The sequence below is a fragment of the Semicossyphus pulcher genome, unplaced genomic scaffold (assembly GCF_022749685.1).
Source record: "Semicossyphus pulcher isolate SPU_LCO1_2020_fin unplaced genomic scaffold, fSemPul1.0.p SCAF_6, whole genome shotgun sequence".
Classification (NCBI taxonomy): Eukaryota; Metazoa; Chordata; class Actinopteri; order Labriformes; family Labridae; genus Semicossyphus; species Semicossyphus pulcher.
In genome coordinates this window covers 21,859,561-21,878,180 of record NW_027211737.1, presented here as the reverse complement: position 1 = coordinate 21,878,180, position 18,620 = coordinate 21,859,561, and the positions used below count along the sequence as shown (strand labels likewise).

General features: G+C 42.0%; 1 protein-coding gene across 11 annotated transcripts in view; it reads left to right on the top strand.

Moving 5' to 3' along the window:
- The window catches only part of trpm3 (transient receptor potential cation channel, subfamily M, member 3), a 135,198-nt gene that overhangs the window by 22,074 nt on the left and 94,504 nt on the right, over positions 1 to 18,620 (top strand). For 10 of the 11 annotated variants that reach the window (XM_069683740.1, XM_069683743.1, XM_069683741.1 and 7 more), the window contains exon 1: positions 1,809 to 1,898. The exons of the other annotated variant lie outside the window; for it this stretch is intronic. In XM_069683740.1, the coding sequence (XP_069539841.1) occupies positions 1,809 to 1,898 (90 nt within the window). Of the gene's footprint in view, positions 1 to 1,808; positions 1,899 to 18,620 lie in introns of those variants that run through there. 11 annotated transcript variants of the gene reach the window in all.

Below are 18,620 nucleotides of genomic sequence, written 5' to 3'. Positions count from 1 at the left end.
CAGTAGTAAAATGTACAATTGCAACAAACAATTGAAGGATATTGTATTGGAAAAGAGGATACCAGTCGATTTTTGAGGGGGTGATAAATTATGTTATTGATTGTGCTTTGACTGTTGTTCTCGCTGATACCTGATACTGCATTTTACATGCATACATGACAAAGTATTGGAGGCATATCATATATTGGTTTAGACATCAGGTTAACTCTAATTTGGATCATTTATTAGTAGTTAATGTAAAATACATTCTTGTCTTTAAAATGTACATTAAATACAGACATATACATTCATTAAACCTTCCTAAATGACACACTGACAGTTTAGTATCTCTGTTTGGATTGATGCAGCAACGGTCAAAACAGCCACAAGCTGCTAAAGATTTCTAGGTGAAGAAAAGGAAGTAGTCATGTCAAATTTTAAACCCTTCGTTCATATGGGGATTCACCTGTGATGTATTCGGTTTAATAAGAAAGCAATTAGGGTCTCAAGGGAAATGATATCATAGAAAAAAGGGAAGGTTAATTGTCTCTTCTCATATTTTCGGTCCTCTTTATAATTGCATTTTAACATTCATGCCTATACAGCAAACTGAAAGGCAAAAGATGAGAGAGGGAGAAGTGGAGACGCTGAGAGACTATGACAATCTGACAGTCACATCTATATTCCTGCAGATGTGACTGTCATATTTTTTACATATCTTGTTTAACCACTTTAGAGCTCTTCATGCCTAAATATAACGTTAACACGTGCAAATCAGTAAGTAGGTCGTGCTCCTCTCCTCTCCACTGCCACAGCTCCAAGTTGTTTCATGTGCTTCCATCTTCAAGCTCCATCCGAATTCACTGTATAAGACTGAGCTTTGACTCCACTTCACCCATTTCTCTTTTGAACACCGTACAGTGCCTCATCACATGTCTTCCCTCTCTTCCCACTCTCTCCATCTTGCCCCCTCACTCTCTCTCTCCTCTTTTTTTCCCAATGTGCCTGAGAAATCTGTCTCTCTCTTATTTTATTCCCATAGTTTTAATTTCGGCTTGTTCATCGATCGGATTGGATCTTATTGTATGTGTCCCCATTCCCTTGCTCTCTCCATCTCTCTTTCTTCCATTCTTCCTCTCTCTCTCTCTTCCTCTCATCTTGGAGACGGTAGTGTGCATGCAACCTCCAATCTAAGCCGCTGCCTGTCAGGCTGCTCCGTTTATGCGCTCTGCGCTACTCTCCTCTCCTCTCCCCCATGCGCTATACTGCACCGCACTGCACTGCTCGCCTCTCCTCTCCTCACATCTCCATCTCTCCTCCTTGTCTTTCTCTCTTCTTTCTCTTTCTCCACTTGCATCCCTCTCACCCTGCACACTCTTTTCTCTGTTGTGCATTGCTGCACTCTGCTCCATTGTTTGGGAAAATACTGTACACTCTGGGTTTTTTCACGCCAGAGCTGAGTGTGCTCTGGCTACTGGTGGAAGAGGATTCAGATGCTCCTGGTGCTCCAGGTTTGGCTTCCCTCGGAATTTTTGGATTTGTGTGAGCTGGAGAAGAGGAGAGGACAAGGAAGAAGAGGAGAGGGGGCAGAGAGCTGCCCAGGTGAGAGCTTCATCTGCTTGGGGAAGGAAAGGCTTCAAGGCGCTGGCGTTGGTGGCGGTAGTGGTTGATGGTTGTCCGTCGAGGGTCATGCCCTGGGACTTGTGTGCTTTTCGACAGTTGGAGTTGGAGACCCTCTCCCATTTTTGCCCCCCTAGTGGGGCAGCATTGATCCTGGTGCCGGGAAAAGCTGCCGGGCACCAGTGGCTGCACCGTGAAGAGCGGGCACCATGAACCAGCTGGATGCGCCACGGCCACTCAACTGGACCATCAGAAAACTGTGCCATGCAGCCTTCCTGCCATCTGTACGCCTGCTAAAGGTAAAGTGACAGAGGGGAGGGAGAGTGGGAATGAACTATAAATGATGCCTCTGGAGATGTATAGTAAACTATGTCAGGCAGCCCTTCTGCAATCCTGCTACTTTCCAAAGAAAGATGAGAGAAAAATCGTGTGAAAGCACCAAATTATTTGTAAAGAAGCTGCTTTGCCAAATCTCAGGTTCCTTCAAGTGTGCTAAGTGTATAACCCAGTGAGTGCAAGGCAGTAAGAAGAGATAGAGGGAAGGATGCTGTCAGAGATGAAGAGTAGTGGCAAAACTGCCAGCAAAACGCTTGGAGGGGAGCATAAAGCTTTGGAAGTGTGTGGATGCGCAAAGGGGGGAGGATAAAAATGGAGCGGAGGAAAAGCAGGGACAGGATGTTGAAGAGATGCAGATAGAGAGGGAGAGAGAAATGGAAGAAGCAGTGACAAAGAAAGTGGGTTGAAGTAAAAAAGGCAAAGATTTATAAATGATTGAGAGAAAGAAAATGCTAGAGGGGAGAGTAGAAGACACAAGAAGAGATGTAAAGAAATCATAGGGTTAGAGGGGATTATACAGGTCCAGTGTAAGAAATAACAAGAGGACTGAACAAATGGGGAAGGTGAAGAGAACAAGCGGAAGGACTGAAGGAGGGGGGAAGGACAGGTCGTGGTAGAAAGAGGCAGAATGTAAGGGAAGACAGGATTTTATAGGGATGGCTGAGCAGGAATGTTAAATTTGAGGTGATGGAGAGGACGGAGGAGGTTTAAAGAAAGAGGTTGGTGGCAACATCAAATCGTAGATGACAGGTGCTCAAACAAATTCAACAATGCTCCTTAATGTGAAGCGGCATGTTGGACTTGTTTGAGTTAACCAGGTGCAAACCAAACCCTTTCACATCATCACCTGAGCAGAGGTGTGATATAATGTGTGTCAGTGAGTGTATATCCATGTGGGTCACAACGCAAGTCGGTGCCTCCATGTTTGTTAGTTTTACAGCCTCAGTGAATCCAGAGTGCCTTTATGCGACGCGTTTTCTGTCATTTGTAGCCTTGAACCTCATCTTTATTCATCCATGTGTTCTATAAGCCAGTTACAGGCACTCTGTAAGGAGGCCTATTGTTGGAGGTCTTGAATGCCTCCTACCTTTGATCCTGCTTTATCAAAGTGTCTCACAGAGCAGTGTTGATGTGATGTTGAACCGCACGACCTGAGTGCACCGGCTCACATGTCAGGAATTAGCATTTGTATAGCCTGGTTAGATGAATAGCGTTGTAGTCCTTGATTCAATGTGCACAGGGTCTATTTGTGTGTGTGGATGTACACATTGTAGTTGCAAACACGTGCTTTACTATAAAACTTTGCATGATGCCATACATGTCCGTGTTTGGAGGATTTAGAGCATCCATGGTATAAAAGTGATGCTGTGTCATTTTTGTTTAGGAAAATAAAAGCTCCTAAATTTTACAAGTTCTTTATTGTAGGTGATTTTATTCCAGAAATTATTTTATTTTGTAGATTAAGCCATTAAAGAAAACAAACATATTAAAAAGATTTACCCTTATTAGATCAATGGTGGCTTCATATGGGGTCTTCTTATCGGGATGTTCTTGTGTTGTGGGATGTTGGCTGATGTTTTCAGAAATGGCAGCACCCATGGCAGTTAATTCTTCGATGGATTGTAAGTTAATTTATTGTAATTTGAGTTTTTCTTCAAAATTAAGACGGCCCAATGGCCTTATCTCTTTCCTCTGTGTCACGCCTTTGCATTTCCTGCATTCCTGGTCACTAGGAGGTCATCTCGCGTCCATGTTGATGTTGCCAAGCAGCGATGCACTCACGACTTAACCACTTAAATGCCAGCATATTGTGAACGCGACTTCCAGTCTTCCAACCAAGAGCTGACGAGTGCCATTCGAAGGCAGCATCAGTTTAATTTCTTTCCTCTCTAAGCACCGTGAGCATCTTTAATAGATGCTGTCATCCAATGAGACTTTTTGGATTGAGTGCTTTGAAACTGAATAAGTGATGACCTCTGTGAGCTCATGACTGCACTAAAAGAAGCTTTATTTGAATTAAGGGTCCCCAGCTGCGAGAGGAAAATGTCCCCATCACGTATTCCCTCTGTGTTTGCTAAACTGCTCCAGAATTAACACCATAACCTCAGTGTTGTCTCTGCTCTTAAGCTCGGGAGATATTTGCTCCAATTAATTAAAAATGATCTGAATAAAATGCTCAAAATAATGTTAACTGTTATTCAGAGTGGATCTCTGCTTCATTTTAGGGTTAAAAACTTACAGGTTTGGTGTCAGTTGCTGCAGCCTGTGTTTGCACCCTGGATGTAGCTGCAAAGGATTATGGGTCCCGAAATTGTGCTTGCCGTTTGTGAATCCTCCCAGGGAGACATCAGGCTGTCAGTGCGAAATTATCCTAATAGGCCTGTCATTATTGTTGGAAATTTCTGCACAAGCAGCACTTTCCTCCCATGTCTCTCTAACTTATTACCTGCCTGCTGCTGCCAGCTGCATACTTGTATATGCATGTGAGTGTGACTACAATATATAGGCTGTCAGAGATGTTTCCTGTCTTCCTTGGCCAGGAAAATATGTCCGACAGATTGTGTGCGCGTAGGTGTGTGCTTGTGTCTGTGCACATGCTTTTCTATCAGTATGTGCATCTATAATGCAGTCCTACAGGCACATTGCAGCTTCTACTCTGCAAGCGCTGGTGTGAGAATAGGATTTAAACTCTGTGGTGTGCTAATGGTGGGATAAACAGTTACACAAGTATGTTTAATAATAGCATTAATGTTTAACATTAAATTAGCATTGCAACAGTTAATAACACAACAAGATGTTACTGTATATGTCACGTTAACGCCCCCTGCAGGAATTTCTTTTATGTTTCAATTCCGTCAATCAAAAATCTATTATCAGATTCAAGGTCTTTATGACCCACCTCCATTACCTTTAAGCTGACCACATAACAAGTGGAAGCCCGTGTGAGTGTGTGTGCACGTGTGTGTGTGGATACAACCTGAATCATGCTCAGATATTGATCATATGGAGATATCATCTTCACAGTGGCGAGACCCAGAAGCTCATCGCATTGATGTGTAATAGACTCTGTTTGATGTCTTATCCATTAGAGACGCACACCCACAATAAAATGTGTGTGTGTGCAAATGTCCTTGAGTCTTATTGGATCTAAACATTACATTGAACTAGATAGATTTCCTGTCCAGTAATCCAGAATACAGATTTAAGTTGAAGATTTTGTTATCTGCAGGAGCGTTAGTGCTGCACCTCTTTAGCTTTATCAATGATCCAAAACTGACTATGAATCAAGTTTGTACCGACATGAGTGTAATTGAATTCATTACAACGCCTTCCTATTGGCCTTTAAAAGGCCAAGCAATTTGTCAAAGTGCCACTTAACTGAAGAGTAATGTCCCTATAAGACAGGGGGGGTAGAGGTATTTCCCAAACTAGGACACCTAGAAAAGGAAGGGAAAGCACACCTGGGGGTTCAGTGTGGTCCATGTGCTCTCCTCCTGCGTGTCTGGCCAGAAAGCTCTCCGGAAACAGTGCAGTCGTACAGTTTGTAGTTCATTGCAGTTCATCCCCTTCTCAGAGTTTTGCTGGATATGGTTGACAATGTAGATTTAATCAAAATGTTCTCTCTGTCAGAGCTCTTGTTCCTGAAATAATTGCATGCAACACTGACAGGAAGTTGATGCCTGGGAGCATTTTGTACAGAATCAGCAGGATTAAGTGTGAGACAGGGAAACAATATTGGACAGAATCAGAAAAGAAAATCTGTCCTCTTTCATCCTCTCTTTGCAACTAGTTTTCATCTTCACAGAGATTCAATTTTCTATCTTCTACTTCTGCATTTTCTTTTGCTTTTTAAGGTGACAGACTCTCTTATGTTCCACTTTTTAAAATCTCTCTTGGGATCATCATAGCTGAGATAATATAAGTTTAACTGCCTCTTCTGGATCAGGATTAAGGGATTTTTGTTTCTCACCTCCTCAGCCTTTTAGGAAATCAGAGCGTGTTAATACCACTGCAGTGCAGTGCAGTAATTGTGTTAAGAAACTGCCGCATACACTAAATACAGCAGTAATTCTTCTTTGGTTTTCTTTATGAAGCTGTTGGATTTCTGCCCTCACTCTCTTGCCTCTCCTCTGTAATGTCCTGTCTGTCTGCCTCTTTCTCTCTTTCTTCTTTTATTCCTGCCTTTCTTCCTTATTTGTTTACCTCTTTTTTGTTTTAATTCCTTTACTTCCCATCATCGTTGAAGGATAGATAAAACCCAATGCACAAAACCTGGGTGTCAGGATATAGCTGTTAAAATATATCACTCTCAGATATAAATACATTTGTGTTACATAAAAGGATTTGCTGTTGCAGAGATTTATATCGTCTTGTTTGGCTGCAGGGATTGAATATTATCTTACACAGCACTCTAGCATAATGATATTCATGAGAATCTCCTTTTCTTAATGTGAATGTTGCCACCTACAATATGCAGTATTACTAAGGATCAAAGTACAGTCTGTCACCCATAGGTGGCACCACCCATTTTTATATCTATAGTAGATACATTGTGGATTCAGTCTGTAGATCTCAGCATAAAAATAGTTGAACGCTTATAAAGCAGTGACATTGGGAATCAATGCAGATGAAGATTACTTGTATCCGTGAATATGAGTGCATATCAAATTTATACGACATTAGAATTTATATTGTTGTCTTTTATATGATACACAAGTTACATCAACTCAGCCTCTCTTGATTTATCTTTTTTAACAGTGAGATATCCGCTTAACTCTATTCAGTCTGATCTGATACATCCTATTAGTGTATTCAGCTGGTAATCACATGTAATGCTATTGTTAGGTTGTTTAAGTGATATGTTGTTGAGTGGAGTCTTTGCATTCGCCTCCTCTGTTCAACAGATGCTGCGCTTCATTTACACATCCTGATAAATCATTAAGATTGGGCCAGCAAGCATTGTTCCAATTACAAAGCTCTGAGAAACCAGTGATTATCTGATGGAATTTGCCATGTAGCAAGACAATGACACCCCTGATATGCTTGTTTCATTAGTGTGCTGTTGTTACAATCTATATTGAGATGCACATATCATATATGTACTAAAATACACTGATACGGAGTTGCGCTCAATAGTGATATGAATATGTTGCACTGTCTCTGTGCAGGTGAACATAAAAACAAAGTTACATAACATATGTTAGGCTATTACAACAAACAAAAGGGACCCACACATAATACAATGAATTGCAAATCCCGGTTAAGATGCACCTCACATATACAAACATAAACCATCATTAAGTTGAAGGTTATTCAGCACGTGCAAAGAACAATAGCTGCTCATCCAAAACTCCTGCAGGCCGCTGAGTTTAGTTGTACAGTGCGTTCAAGGTCAGCCCAGTGTCTCCCCAAATCCCCCCTCTCTCTCTCTGTCTCTTTTTCACCCACACTCACTGACAGATCCCAACATGCTGAGAACAAATGCTTCTTGAGTGTTAAATGAAACTGGAGGAAACAATGTGATGTCACGCACACGCCTAGCGGAGGGCCCTCTCTGCTTTCTCCCACCCACACTCGCTCACTTTGTGTGTGCACGGGCCTCGAAGTCACAGGATGTCTTAAAGCTTGCTTATTTATGTCCCAATTAACCAGAAAACACCATATTTATGAGATTTCAATTAAAACAGAGTCTTACTAATGAGCCAAAATGAGAACATAAGCTGCCAATTAACACCTAATTCCTTTATTCTGTCACACAAAGACTTTATATTTCCTTCTTTGGCACGCTTCCACGCAGCATCATGGGAAGTAAAACAAGATGTTTAAAAATGTGCCTTTTATGCCTTCTAACATATCCTGATATTTAAAAAAGGAAGCCACCTTGAGGGAGCAACCTGTCGTCATGCTGTTTGTACTTTTTATTTCTGTATTAATGCAACAGATTGTACAGAGTAGCTCTATCTACCAGTCGGTGCTGAAACATTTATGAGAGTCGAAGCCGAAAGAACCTGCAGTCAGAATACATGTATAATTTGGCAAACCATGTGTAGCATTCTCTGTGAGTGCGCACACACACACACACACACCACACAGAATCCATATCCATCCTCCCACAGCTCCCACCTTGTAGTCAAGGTAGCAGCATCCATGACACCAGCAGAAGAGTTATGAACTCTGACTCTGACCTGTTACTGTCGGGGGGAATTATATGCTGCCGATTAAGTACTATTTAATAATGCATAAGGACAGTAAGTCATGAATCTTCTTGATACGCTTTATGAACACCACATACTGCAGTAAGAAGTGTGTAACTGCTGTTTGGAGAATTGATAATGAACATGATTGTACGCATTGGTTGCTTGTGTGTGCAGAAGTTTGTGCATGTACTTTGTTAGATTTAATGAGCAGCTTAATGCTTTTAGATATTTCTTTAAACCCACATGTAACATTTGGTTTGAGTGCTGTATTGCAGGACCTTACCTCTAAAGTATTTCACCACCACCGTTCCTCAGCATATGAACATGGCCGATAAGAATACCAGGGGGAAAACTGACTTTAAGAACCACAACATACTGTAAGCAGTGTTTCAATTGGTAAGAATTTGTATTTACTAGCAGGAACTACGACATGATCAGGAAACCACTGAAGTAATAAATAAATAAATAAGCTTAAAGGTATAATAAGTAGGATTGTCCTAGAAAAATAAAATATAGGCTTTTACAAATAAAATCATCACTTATGGGCCTCTATACATGTGTGTTGGTGAGAGTGTGTGCAGATCCTTGTGAGACCCTTCCCTCTGCATGTAATCTGTTGTTTTGCTTTTCACGGGACGTTTTCAGGAGGGGCGCTGTTGTGGTTCCCTGAGCCAATCACAGCGTGTAGGTGAGTTTGGGAGTGGTTCAGATTAGCAACTGGGCCCCATTCAGACCGGCGAACATGGCGAAAGAGCGATGCAGAGTTGGCCTTCTTTCTGTTGGACAGGTAGGTGCCTCAAACTGGGTAGGACAAGCTAACCGGCGGGAAGCATGCTCGCGCAAAGCTTACTGGCGGTTAGCATGCCGGCGCAAAGGTAACCGTGATGCTGTCGGTGTTAGCTCGGCGGGATGGGCGTGTTCTTGCACGAGAGAGTGAGAGTGAGCTTCTGGTGATGAAGAGCCCAGGAGGAGGGGCCCAGATTGAATTTGTTGTTGACGAAATGCAAATAAAAATCCTACTTATTTATACCTTTTAATGAAAAATATGCTTACTAGTTTTTTTGCTGGGAACTAGATGAGAAGATCAACACCTTTCTCTTTTCTGTCAGATCAATGTTACGATGCCAGGTTAGCTTGGCGTAGCATAAAGACTGCAATGTTCGTTTATATACCTCGGTAAAGCTTAGATCTCAATGTCGAGCTATTCCTTTTGTTCTCAATGACATTTAGTCAGTCAAGTCTCAAATTCAAAATCTTTGATAAATCAGGTCATAGTATTGCTATATATCCAGGACTAACTAAATAAATCATTTAAATTAGATGGTACTGTTGTAGTGCTGGCTTGCTTACAATGGGGTATGAGGCTGTTTAATATAGGACGTTGGTTTTCGTTTAACAATGTGTCAGAATAGGCTGTGGTTCTCTGTAGCACATCAGGGTATATTCATATATGCATGGATCCTTGGAAGGTAATTTACAGCTGATCAATAGGTCAACAATAAATCAATAAATCCACCAATCAATACTTTCAAATTAATCACTGTCATATGTAATTGTCAAAGCTGTTGAACAGGCCAGCTGAGGTGGGAGGGGAGGATGGGAAATATGTTCAACTACGGAGCTCGGGAGACTAAAATTAGAGGCTCTCTAATAATCCGAGAGCTGAAGCCATATTGTTACTGAACCGAGGCATGTGTCATCAATCAGGCTGTTGTTCGTGATGAACAGAAGCCGGCCAATCAGGGCTACTTCGACAGTGTGGTGAATTGAGCCAAATCAGTTGAAGTTCTGAAATCAGCACCATGGACAGCAACACACTTGCATCTCAGGCTCAAAGCTCCAATACTGAAGACAGTGACTGTGATATTTTGTCTTTTATTCAGTACAGTTCGTGTTATTTATTTTAGTCACAACTAACAATAATTAACTGTTTATCTTCCAATTGTTTTTTATTTGATAATTTTGTCTCTTACATCTTTGAAAATAGTAAAAAGTTTAAAGATAAATTAAACAGGCATTCATAAGTAAAAGTAAATTAAATATTCAGATGACCTTGTTCTTGCTTCATAAAATGATTCTTTACAGCAGTTATAATTTTCCATGTATTATGCATCTATGTGTTACCAGCAGGACATGTTTGGTCAAGACTGAATAGGTGTTGTAGATGTTGACTGAGAAGAAGCTTTGATCTTTTGCTCAGATTTTATTTTAGCTATTGCTGTGATTCAGTAGCATGTGACATGAAATAAACATATACCTTATTAGAATCCGCCTGACGTAGTGTCACCTGTTTAAACATCAGACAAACTCAGGGGAGTGGACGATTTGGCGTGCTCGTCTGTTGATGCGTGAGCATGTGTTAGTCTCTGAATAATTGATAAGGCCTTGATAGTTGTGTTGTCTATTTGTGTGTGTGTGTAAAAGGCTGAGTCATGATATAACTTCTCCAGACTCTAACCCCTTATATATGGCAAAAAATAGCTTTTGGATGACTACAGTAAATTGCCCTGTAGCGATTGTTAAATGCCTAAAGACTTGGTAGAAAATTCTTGCACCAACTTTTCACACCAAACTTGTCTGGTTTCTCAAACTGAGGAGCCATTTATCACACTAAGAAGACAGAGAGATATAGTTGAATATTATTGTTTTCACTCGTGCATTTTGCAGATTTATCATTTTCCCTCCGTGATGAAGGAGATCAAACGTTTGGAGCTGCATACAGTGATATCTGTAAACAGTTACAGCAGTTTGGCCTTTCTCATTGTAAGGAATCAGATTAAGCAAAGTGTTTTTTTAAAATTAGTTTTTATTCCTTCATTTTAGGGTTGCCTGCACATATGGCTGTTTGTGCCTGAGGTTTGTGGAGTACACATTAATCATTGTTAAGAATTTAATTCAATTCAAACAGCATACTGAAGAAAGCTTAATATGAGGTTTCTTTGCAAAGAGATGCAGAGTGAGCTTTGTGGTTGGTAATGATCTTTTCTCCATGAAAAGAGGGAATGGGGCACTTTGTCTGTTGTGTTGGAGGGCTGGAGCTGCAGTGTGACAGCCAAATGAAAAGAAGTGAATAAAGTTGTTTTTTTTCAATGTGAACAGTGTTGAAAGAGAATGAGATTCTTTGTGACAGGAAGAGTCTTTTAACAAAGTGCTTTGATCAGCGAGAGTATTTGAACAGAGCACTCACTCTCTCCGCCTGTCCTGCCTTATGTAATGTCTCGTTTCATCACTTTCTCCATCTATGCCTTTCTATCCGTCTCCTTCTCGGTGTCTCCCTCCCTGCTTCAGCGTCCATGACTGTCAAAGTCAGTCTGATAAGTACCTTCTTTAACTGTCTCATAATCCATCTGTCAAAGAAACACAACCCCATCAGAAGCTGCTATGTATTCAAACAAAAAACCTGTTTTTATCTTGCTCGATCACCCTGCCTTCACTTTATCTGTTCTTGTTAAGGCTGAGCATCCGGAGTTCCTGTTTGAAAGCAATAGTTTGATATTTTACTTCACAGCTCTCTGAGCCACGAGCCGGATGAGACAAAAAGGATCCACTCCAGCGCCTGTCCTTTAAAGTTCTGTATAAAGCAAGAGACAGAGCCGGTTTAGCTTAACGTAGCTGAGCAAAAAGACTGAGCTTGCTGCCTGTTAGCCTCAAACAGTTCATCGCAAGCATTTTTTTCTAGTACAAAAGTCCCTGCACAATCAAAACTGGTGGTTTCTACATTCTTGTTTGTGTTGAACAAACTGGGCGAGCTTGTTGTTTCCGCCTGCTTCCACTTTGTATGCTAAGCTAAGCTAAGCCTCCTACTGGCTCTTGTTTTAGACTGGCTTAGTTCTTGTCATCTGACTCGCTGCAAGACAGCCAACATGCATATTTCTCAAATTGTCAAATTATTCTTTGTAATCGTTCTGGTCTGACGTATTCAAAGAAAGGAAAGACCTCATCATGATTGGACAGCCCACAAAATCCACAAGTTCATATGTTTTATCTTAATTTTAATCCTGGCACTTGAAATATGCTCTGATGCTGTTCTGCTCTGTGCAGTGTTGGGAAGTGGGCCATCAACACACACCCACACACACACTTTGTCAATACCCTAATGATCTCATCTACACTTATTTATTTAAGGCCTTTAACACATTTTTATAGGTAATCAATACATGTCTTCTGGAAGAGCTTGGAAGCATTTCAACCCGACAAAAGTGTGCTCAGGAGGAATGGGAGCCTTTTACACTCTGCCCTGTTCTTTCTTTTAACGTCTGCTGAGGAGGTTGTCGCACTTTGCTGTTGATGTTTTGTCACTAAAAAGAGTTTTCCTCTGTTGCTTCACACTTTCTCTGCACAGTAATCCATCTCTCTCTTCCCCTCTGTTGCTGGATCTTTGTCGGCACTTGTCTCTCACTCGTTCTCCATCTCCCTACCATCACAGTTTCCTGCAGCGCTCACAGTGTTTTGTTTCACTGTCAGTGATCTCACTCAGGTCATTAGCTGTGATTGGTGGCTCCTTAAATCACGCTTTGGCAGCTTTACTTCCCCCGAATGCCTCGTACAAAAATTCTTCCCTGTGCTTGCAGTGGTGGATCAACACACGTGGCGTGTGCACACAACAGCGTATTCCCACAACACCCAACATGCACAAGCACGCACCTGCACGCACCTTTAACAGACACACATTGTTGTATTATTGTATTATGTGTGCACGATTGGCCTGCTTCCTCTCTGGCTCAGACTTGTAATGATACTTTAATAGAAGTGTGTTCCCTCTCCAGCAAAATGGATGAAATGGATTAGGAGTCTGGACGCAGTGGAGGAATTAGAGTTTTATCCAGGGCTGGAATAATACACACCTACTCATGCGCACACACACAGAGACACAACTGCGTATGATTCATGAGGAGCATGAAAGGTCTTTGAAGATCAATCTCAGTTTTTAAATCTGCTGGAATATGATCTGGATTCCTGTGTCACTATCGGCCTCACAGGAATTAAGAGCAAATGTGTGCAAATTGTCCTTCCTCCTTTTCTGTCTCCCTCTCCATCTTTTCTTCCCTTCATCTCAGCCTTGATCTCTACGTTTCCGTCTTTTTAACTCTGTATCTCCTCCCATCTATCACTGTATCTTTAGTGTCTTTTAAATGGGATGAACAGCTCTAAATCTCATGGCACAGCTATAGGATAGCACCCCTGGGAGTCCTACCAGCTGCAGTCAGTGTGTGTGCACGTACATGTGTCAGCCTATGTTTCAGTATGAATGTGTTCCCAATGCATGGCAAGATATAATTTAACCATCTGTTTGAGATTCATAGAAAGGAGGTGGGAACAGGACTGAGTGTGTGAGGTGTAAAAGAGTGTGAGAATGGACCAATTTTATCATCAAGGTAAATATGCGTGTGCTTTTCTATGTGCATTTTTGCATCGCGTGTGAGTCTAATTTAGGGCAGCATTGAGTATGTGAGAGCCATTGGAGGGAGATGTGTGAGTATGTGTGCATATGTGCCTGCGTGTGTTGTGGGGGGAGCGTGGGGGGGGGGGATAAGGGGGCTGCAAATTGGATATTGGGACATGGAAAATGAAAGTGAACAGCATGGCCACACAGAGCTATTTCTGTCCTCCCATCCATCTCTCAGTCCTTCTCACGCTCTCACAGTTCTGGGCTTCTCCTCTCCCCCCCCCTTCCTCCTTCTCCCCAACTTTCCTCCTCCCTTTTTTTTTTCTCTCTCCCCCTGTCATCTCCCCCTTTCTCCTCCTGTCCAATATATCTGATATATGTGGCCATATCAACCCAGCCAAACCAGTCCCCTCTCTCTCTCTCTCAATATCCTATCACTTATAGACCGGTCACACTTCCATCTTTGACGTGTGGTTACAGCCGCCACCCTGAAGGGATGAATGTCATTTCACATCTAAGAGGTTATTATAGCAGCGCTCTACTTTGGCTTCCAAAGTGCAGTTTTTACAACAGTCAGTCTAAAATTATCTCAGCAATCCTGCCATAAATCATTTCCACACAGATATTTAAATGCCCTGCAAAAAAAAGAAAGTACCTAAAAGCCACATTTTCAGTCTTCCCCATATTTATTGCATAATGTTTACTTATGTAGTCGAGTTTTTTCACATTGCCACTTTGCTGAAGCAGCACTGTTGTTATGCCTCTGAGGAGAATTCTTTGGGAAATACTGCAATAGTTATGCAGGATTTTCCTCCGCTCCTTTTCATCTCTTCCGTACCCGCTCCTATAGACAGCTCCGCTATGGTGCATTAATCTGTATCTCTAAAAATTCAATTTCTGCCTTGGCTACAGTTAGAGGGTGATTTTCATTCGAGGAGGAATCAGGGTCACTCAGGCTGCCCAGATAGGCTGCAGGTTAGGCTTTATTGGACAGGCATGATAAAGACCATGATGAGTTAACAGGAGGAAATTTGTATAATAAAGAGCATTTAATTTTTTAACGCATTTCAGCATTAAATTTTGCTAATGGTTGCTCACATGTGCTTAGACAATGCAAAGCAGGAAATATGTGTACAAACCATAGACCAGGGGTCTGCAATCTTTTTTCATCTGAGAGCTACTTTGATAAAATGAAAGTGGCCAAGATCTACTTGCATTACATCGCTGTAATTGCTAGTGGCGCCCCATGTTGATTCTTTTGTTGACTGAAACGTACCACAGATGAGGCACACACACTTGTCCTTCACATTTGTGAATAAAAACTTGGTTTCCCACTCCCGGTGGAAATATTATGTTTTGTGCTTTTCCTTGTTGTGCCCAACGTCATTGTCCATCACAGATCTGGTTAAACAGGCTAATAGCACTGAACTCCTCACTTTAGCTCCACTAGCGTACAACATACTGACCTGACCTGTCGATAGATATTGCTGCAACATTGCTGTGATTGGTTAGGTTCAGACGTTGACAAACTTGCCAGGAGCATCACAGCTTTTTATTGACAGCTGATAGGCCTATTCTATTATTATGTATTGGAGGGGGTGGGACATCTGTGTATTTGATTTAATTGACGTGGGAAGAGGCTTTAAAGGTGCATTCATTGTCTGTGAATTCATTGTCTGTGGCGAGCTACTAAAGTCCAGGCTACCTGTTGGAGAACCCTGCCATAGACTGTATAAAAAGATGGACGACATGACAGCTCCCTAAAAGTGAAGCCAAGTCATCTCTAACGCCCCCTGCTGGCTGGCTGCAGTATAGGCCATAAAGCCCGCCTCCTCCATGTTAACAGATGGGACATGAGTCAAAATACAAAATCAAAATACATGGCAAATAAATTTTTCTCAAACATGGTTTCTGTCATTATAGTTAGTTCTTTTCATGCTGATTTGCGTTAATTAAGTGTTCATATTTCTGATAAGTTATTTATTTTTAAAATTTTTAATTTTTAATTCGTTATTTGATGCCGTAAAAAGGATGATTGACAGCTCTGTTGACAAGTGCGGCTCCTGCAGCCGATCTGTTCCGGATTAGCATATTAGAGGAGGATCGGCGAGAGGAAACGTTACTAAAACAATAACAACAGTCACTGAAGTTTACATATCTGTGAACGTCTGCTTCAGACCAACACAAGAAGCTGTTCTGCTGTTAAACACGGCGATGTGTGGGATTGTTGCTGTTTTTTTTCAGTTAGTTAAGTGTGTGTTTTGTTTAGCTGACGTGGCTACGGCGGCTCCATCCGCCGATAACTACTGCGCAGTCTCTGGCTCCAAATGACATTACCATCGCAAGATGGCAGTGCCTATTCATGGGGGCTATTTTGGCATCACTTTTGTACAATGAGAGCAGATGGAGACACGTCGTCCTTCTATACAGTCATTGGTACAAACAATTGCAGATAATTGTACATAACAGTATATTACTCTGTTTAGCTGTACAGTTATAGCTTTGACATTTGTAAGAGACGAGTTTCTTGTTCTTAGACACATTTCAGCACTTACATACAGTTTGGAAATCAAGAGGATTATACAGTCTGTGAGGAAAACCAGAGACTTAGACAGCACTGCTCTCTCTGTCGGCATTTCAGCCTGATCCCAAAAGGCAGGAGGAAAGTAGGATCCCGGAGAGAAAGAGGAGGGGTAGGCCGAAAATAGAAATGAGAATAAAATCAAAAGAAACAATAATAACAGGCAAAGTTATACAAGCTAAATGAGGAGAAATGAATGAATGAGCAGGGGGAAAGGGGAGCAGAAAATAGGATGCAGGAAGCCTGTGTAATGATGAATGTGTGCCTGGTGCTCCGTGGGATTGTTGGCAGGTGCTGCGTTGCTGAGCACCACCTCCAGTCCTGCCAGCAACCTTATGTAATGAAGCTTCATCCCTGTCGCTCCGTGAGGGTGAGATGTACAGCGGCACATCGCCTCCCTCCTGTAAGAGAGCCATAAAGAAATATCGAGCTGCAGATCGTTAACGGAGAACATGAATGGAACTTGCTTGCTCAGCTTCTCATTTTTGTGCTCTTAGTAGATTACATCTTGTGCTCAATCACTCGTGTTAGAAAGGGTTCTCTGTAGAAGACGCTCGCTGAAATGTGACATTGGTCTTGTGCTTTTGGCTGTAAAGGTTGCCTCAGTTTCAGTGGCTGAATCATTAATATGCTAATGAGTGCAGAGTACAGACCACGGTGACTTACAACAGATGAGTTTGGAATTAGACATTCTGTGTAAATGGCTGTTCTTGGCTCTTGCTTAAAAGCACAGTGCCAGTTGTTTAATGGACAATAGGCATTAAGGCTGCTGCTTAGGGCCCCACAATCCTCAGGAGGTCACTGGAGTGTGAAATTACAAATGTGAAATCCTCTACTCATTTTTTGTCTCATTATTTTACATGTTTTTGTATGTAAACTGTGCATAAAAAGTATTAAATATATGAGCTTTGAGATGGGATTGAAAACAGTGAGACACACACTCTTCACACACCCAGGTTGTATGCAACAATGCGTAACTGATCTGGATAGTTGCATGTAAATGGTGTTATTTCAGGTTTTTCTGTTGCTCTCTCTTTGATGCTGCACGTGTCGCTTTGTTCTCCGTGTTTCTTTTTAAGGATAACCACCAGTCATATGACCATGTCAGGTCAAAGTCAGGGGGTCAGGAGGACAGGCAAACATTGCACGGTCGAGTGGAGCCGCGTTAAAGAGAAAAAACAACCCTTGTTTTCACCTGTCGATTGAGAGGGGTCAGATTTGGTTCAGCAGTGTGTAACACATACAGAGGCATGTGAAAAGCCAGTAATGCACTGTGTTGGCCTATTTCTAGCCATCCCTTGTGGTATTCATGCTTTTATCTTGGGCTACCCATTGCCCCATGAGGGCTTATCCATATTCAGCTTATCCATATTGTATGTTTTTGGTAAAGACTCCATGTTTGCTTTTTTCCATCACACACTCTGGTCTACGAGCTTTGGTGAAGCAGCTTTCTCGTCCTGAAGCGTGTTGCATATGTTAGTGTGCGTCTGGTTAAGAGGGTCAGGTGCTTCACTGTAGCTGCTGCCAAGGGAGGCAGACAAAGAAAGACTCGACCACAGAGAGGCTGGAAATGAGAGTAGCTATTTGGGGAAAGCTTACACGCTCCCCAGCTCTGCACCACAGGTGAGCAGAGAGACACACGTATGAGTCATTTCATGTGCAGACACTAGCTCATGGGTACGCTTCCCTTGAGACACATGCATGTATAATTGTATGTGTGTGTGTGTGTGTGTGTGTTTGATAGTATACGTTGAGTTAAAATTCACGCACTTGCTCACACATGCATGCCCCCCCCCCCACACACGCACTATCTCTCCATCGCTCCCATATTTGCATGTTTGTATGGAGCCATTTTCCCCCGTGGAATTGCATAGATTGATAGAATGGGGCAGGTCGGCGAGGTGGGAATAGGGGGGAAGAAAAGCAATTAAAGTGGCAGTCAAATGGTAGCGGAGCAGCAGAGCATCGGATAGAGTCAGTCCCCGGCTTAATTACGCTTAGCCCCTCACCACGAGATGTGTCACGGCGACACAGCAGAAGAGCCGGGAACATGTGGTCAGGTTTCATGTTAATGTGCAATCGGACTCCACCGAGGAACCAGGATTATAAATGTTTGGTGTGATTGCTGAGTCGTTAAATGAGAGGAGGCTAAAAACACACACTGAAGTGCTGACTGAAAGACATTTTGAAGAACAGCTGACTCAAAGATGATGCAAGTTAATTTACGCAGGTGTTTTAGATGTTTTGTTGTTCGTATTCAGGTGCAGAATCTCTCACCAAATCTAGTATTATGCATTAATTCAAGTCCCTTTCCTGACCGTTGCGTTGTATTCATACAAGGGGTGGGAAAATACACAGATCAGCAACATTATGACCACTGACGGGTAAAGTGAATAAGATTGATATTCTTGTTACAATGATCCTTGGGTGGGATTTGTTAGGCAGCAAGTGAACATTTTGTCCTCGAAGTTGATGTTGGAAGCAGGAATGTGGATGGCTGGTTGCATGTGCGTCGCTTACT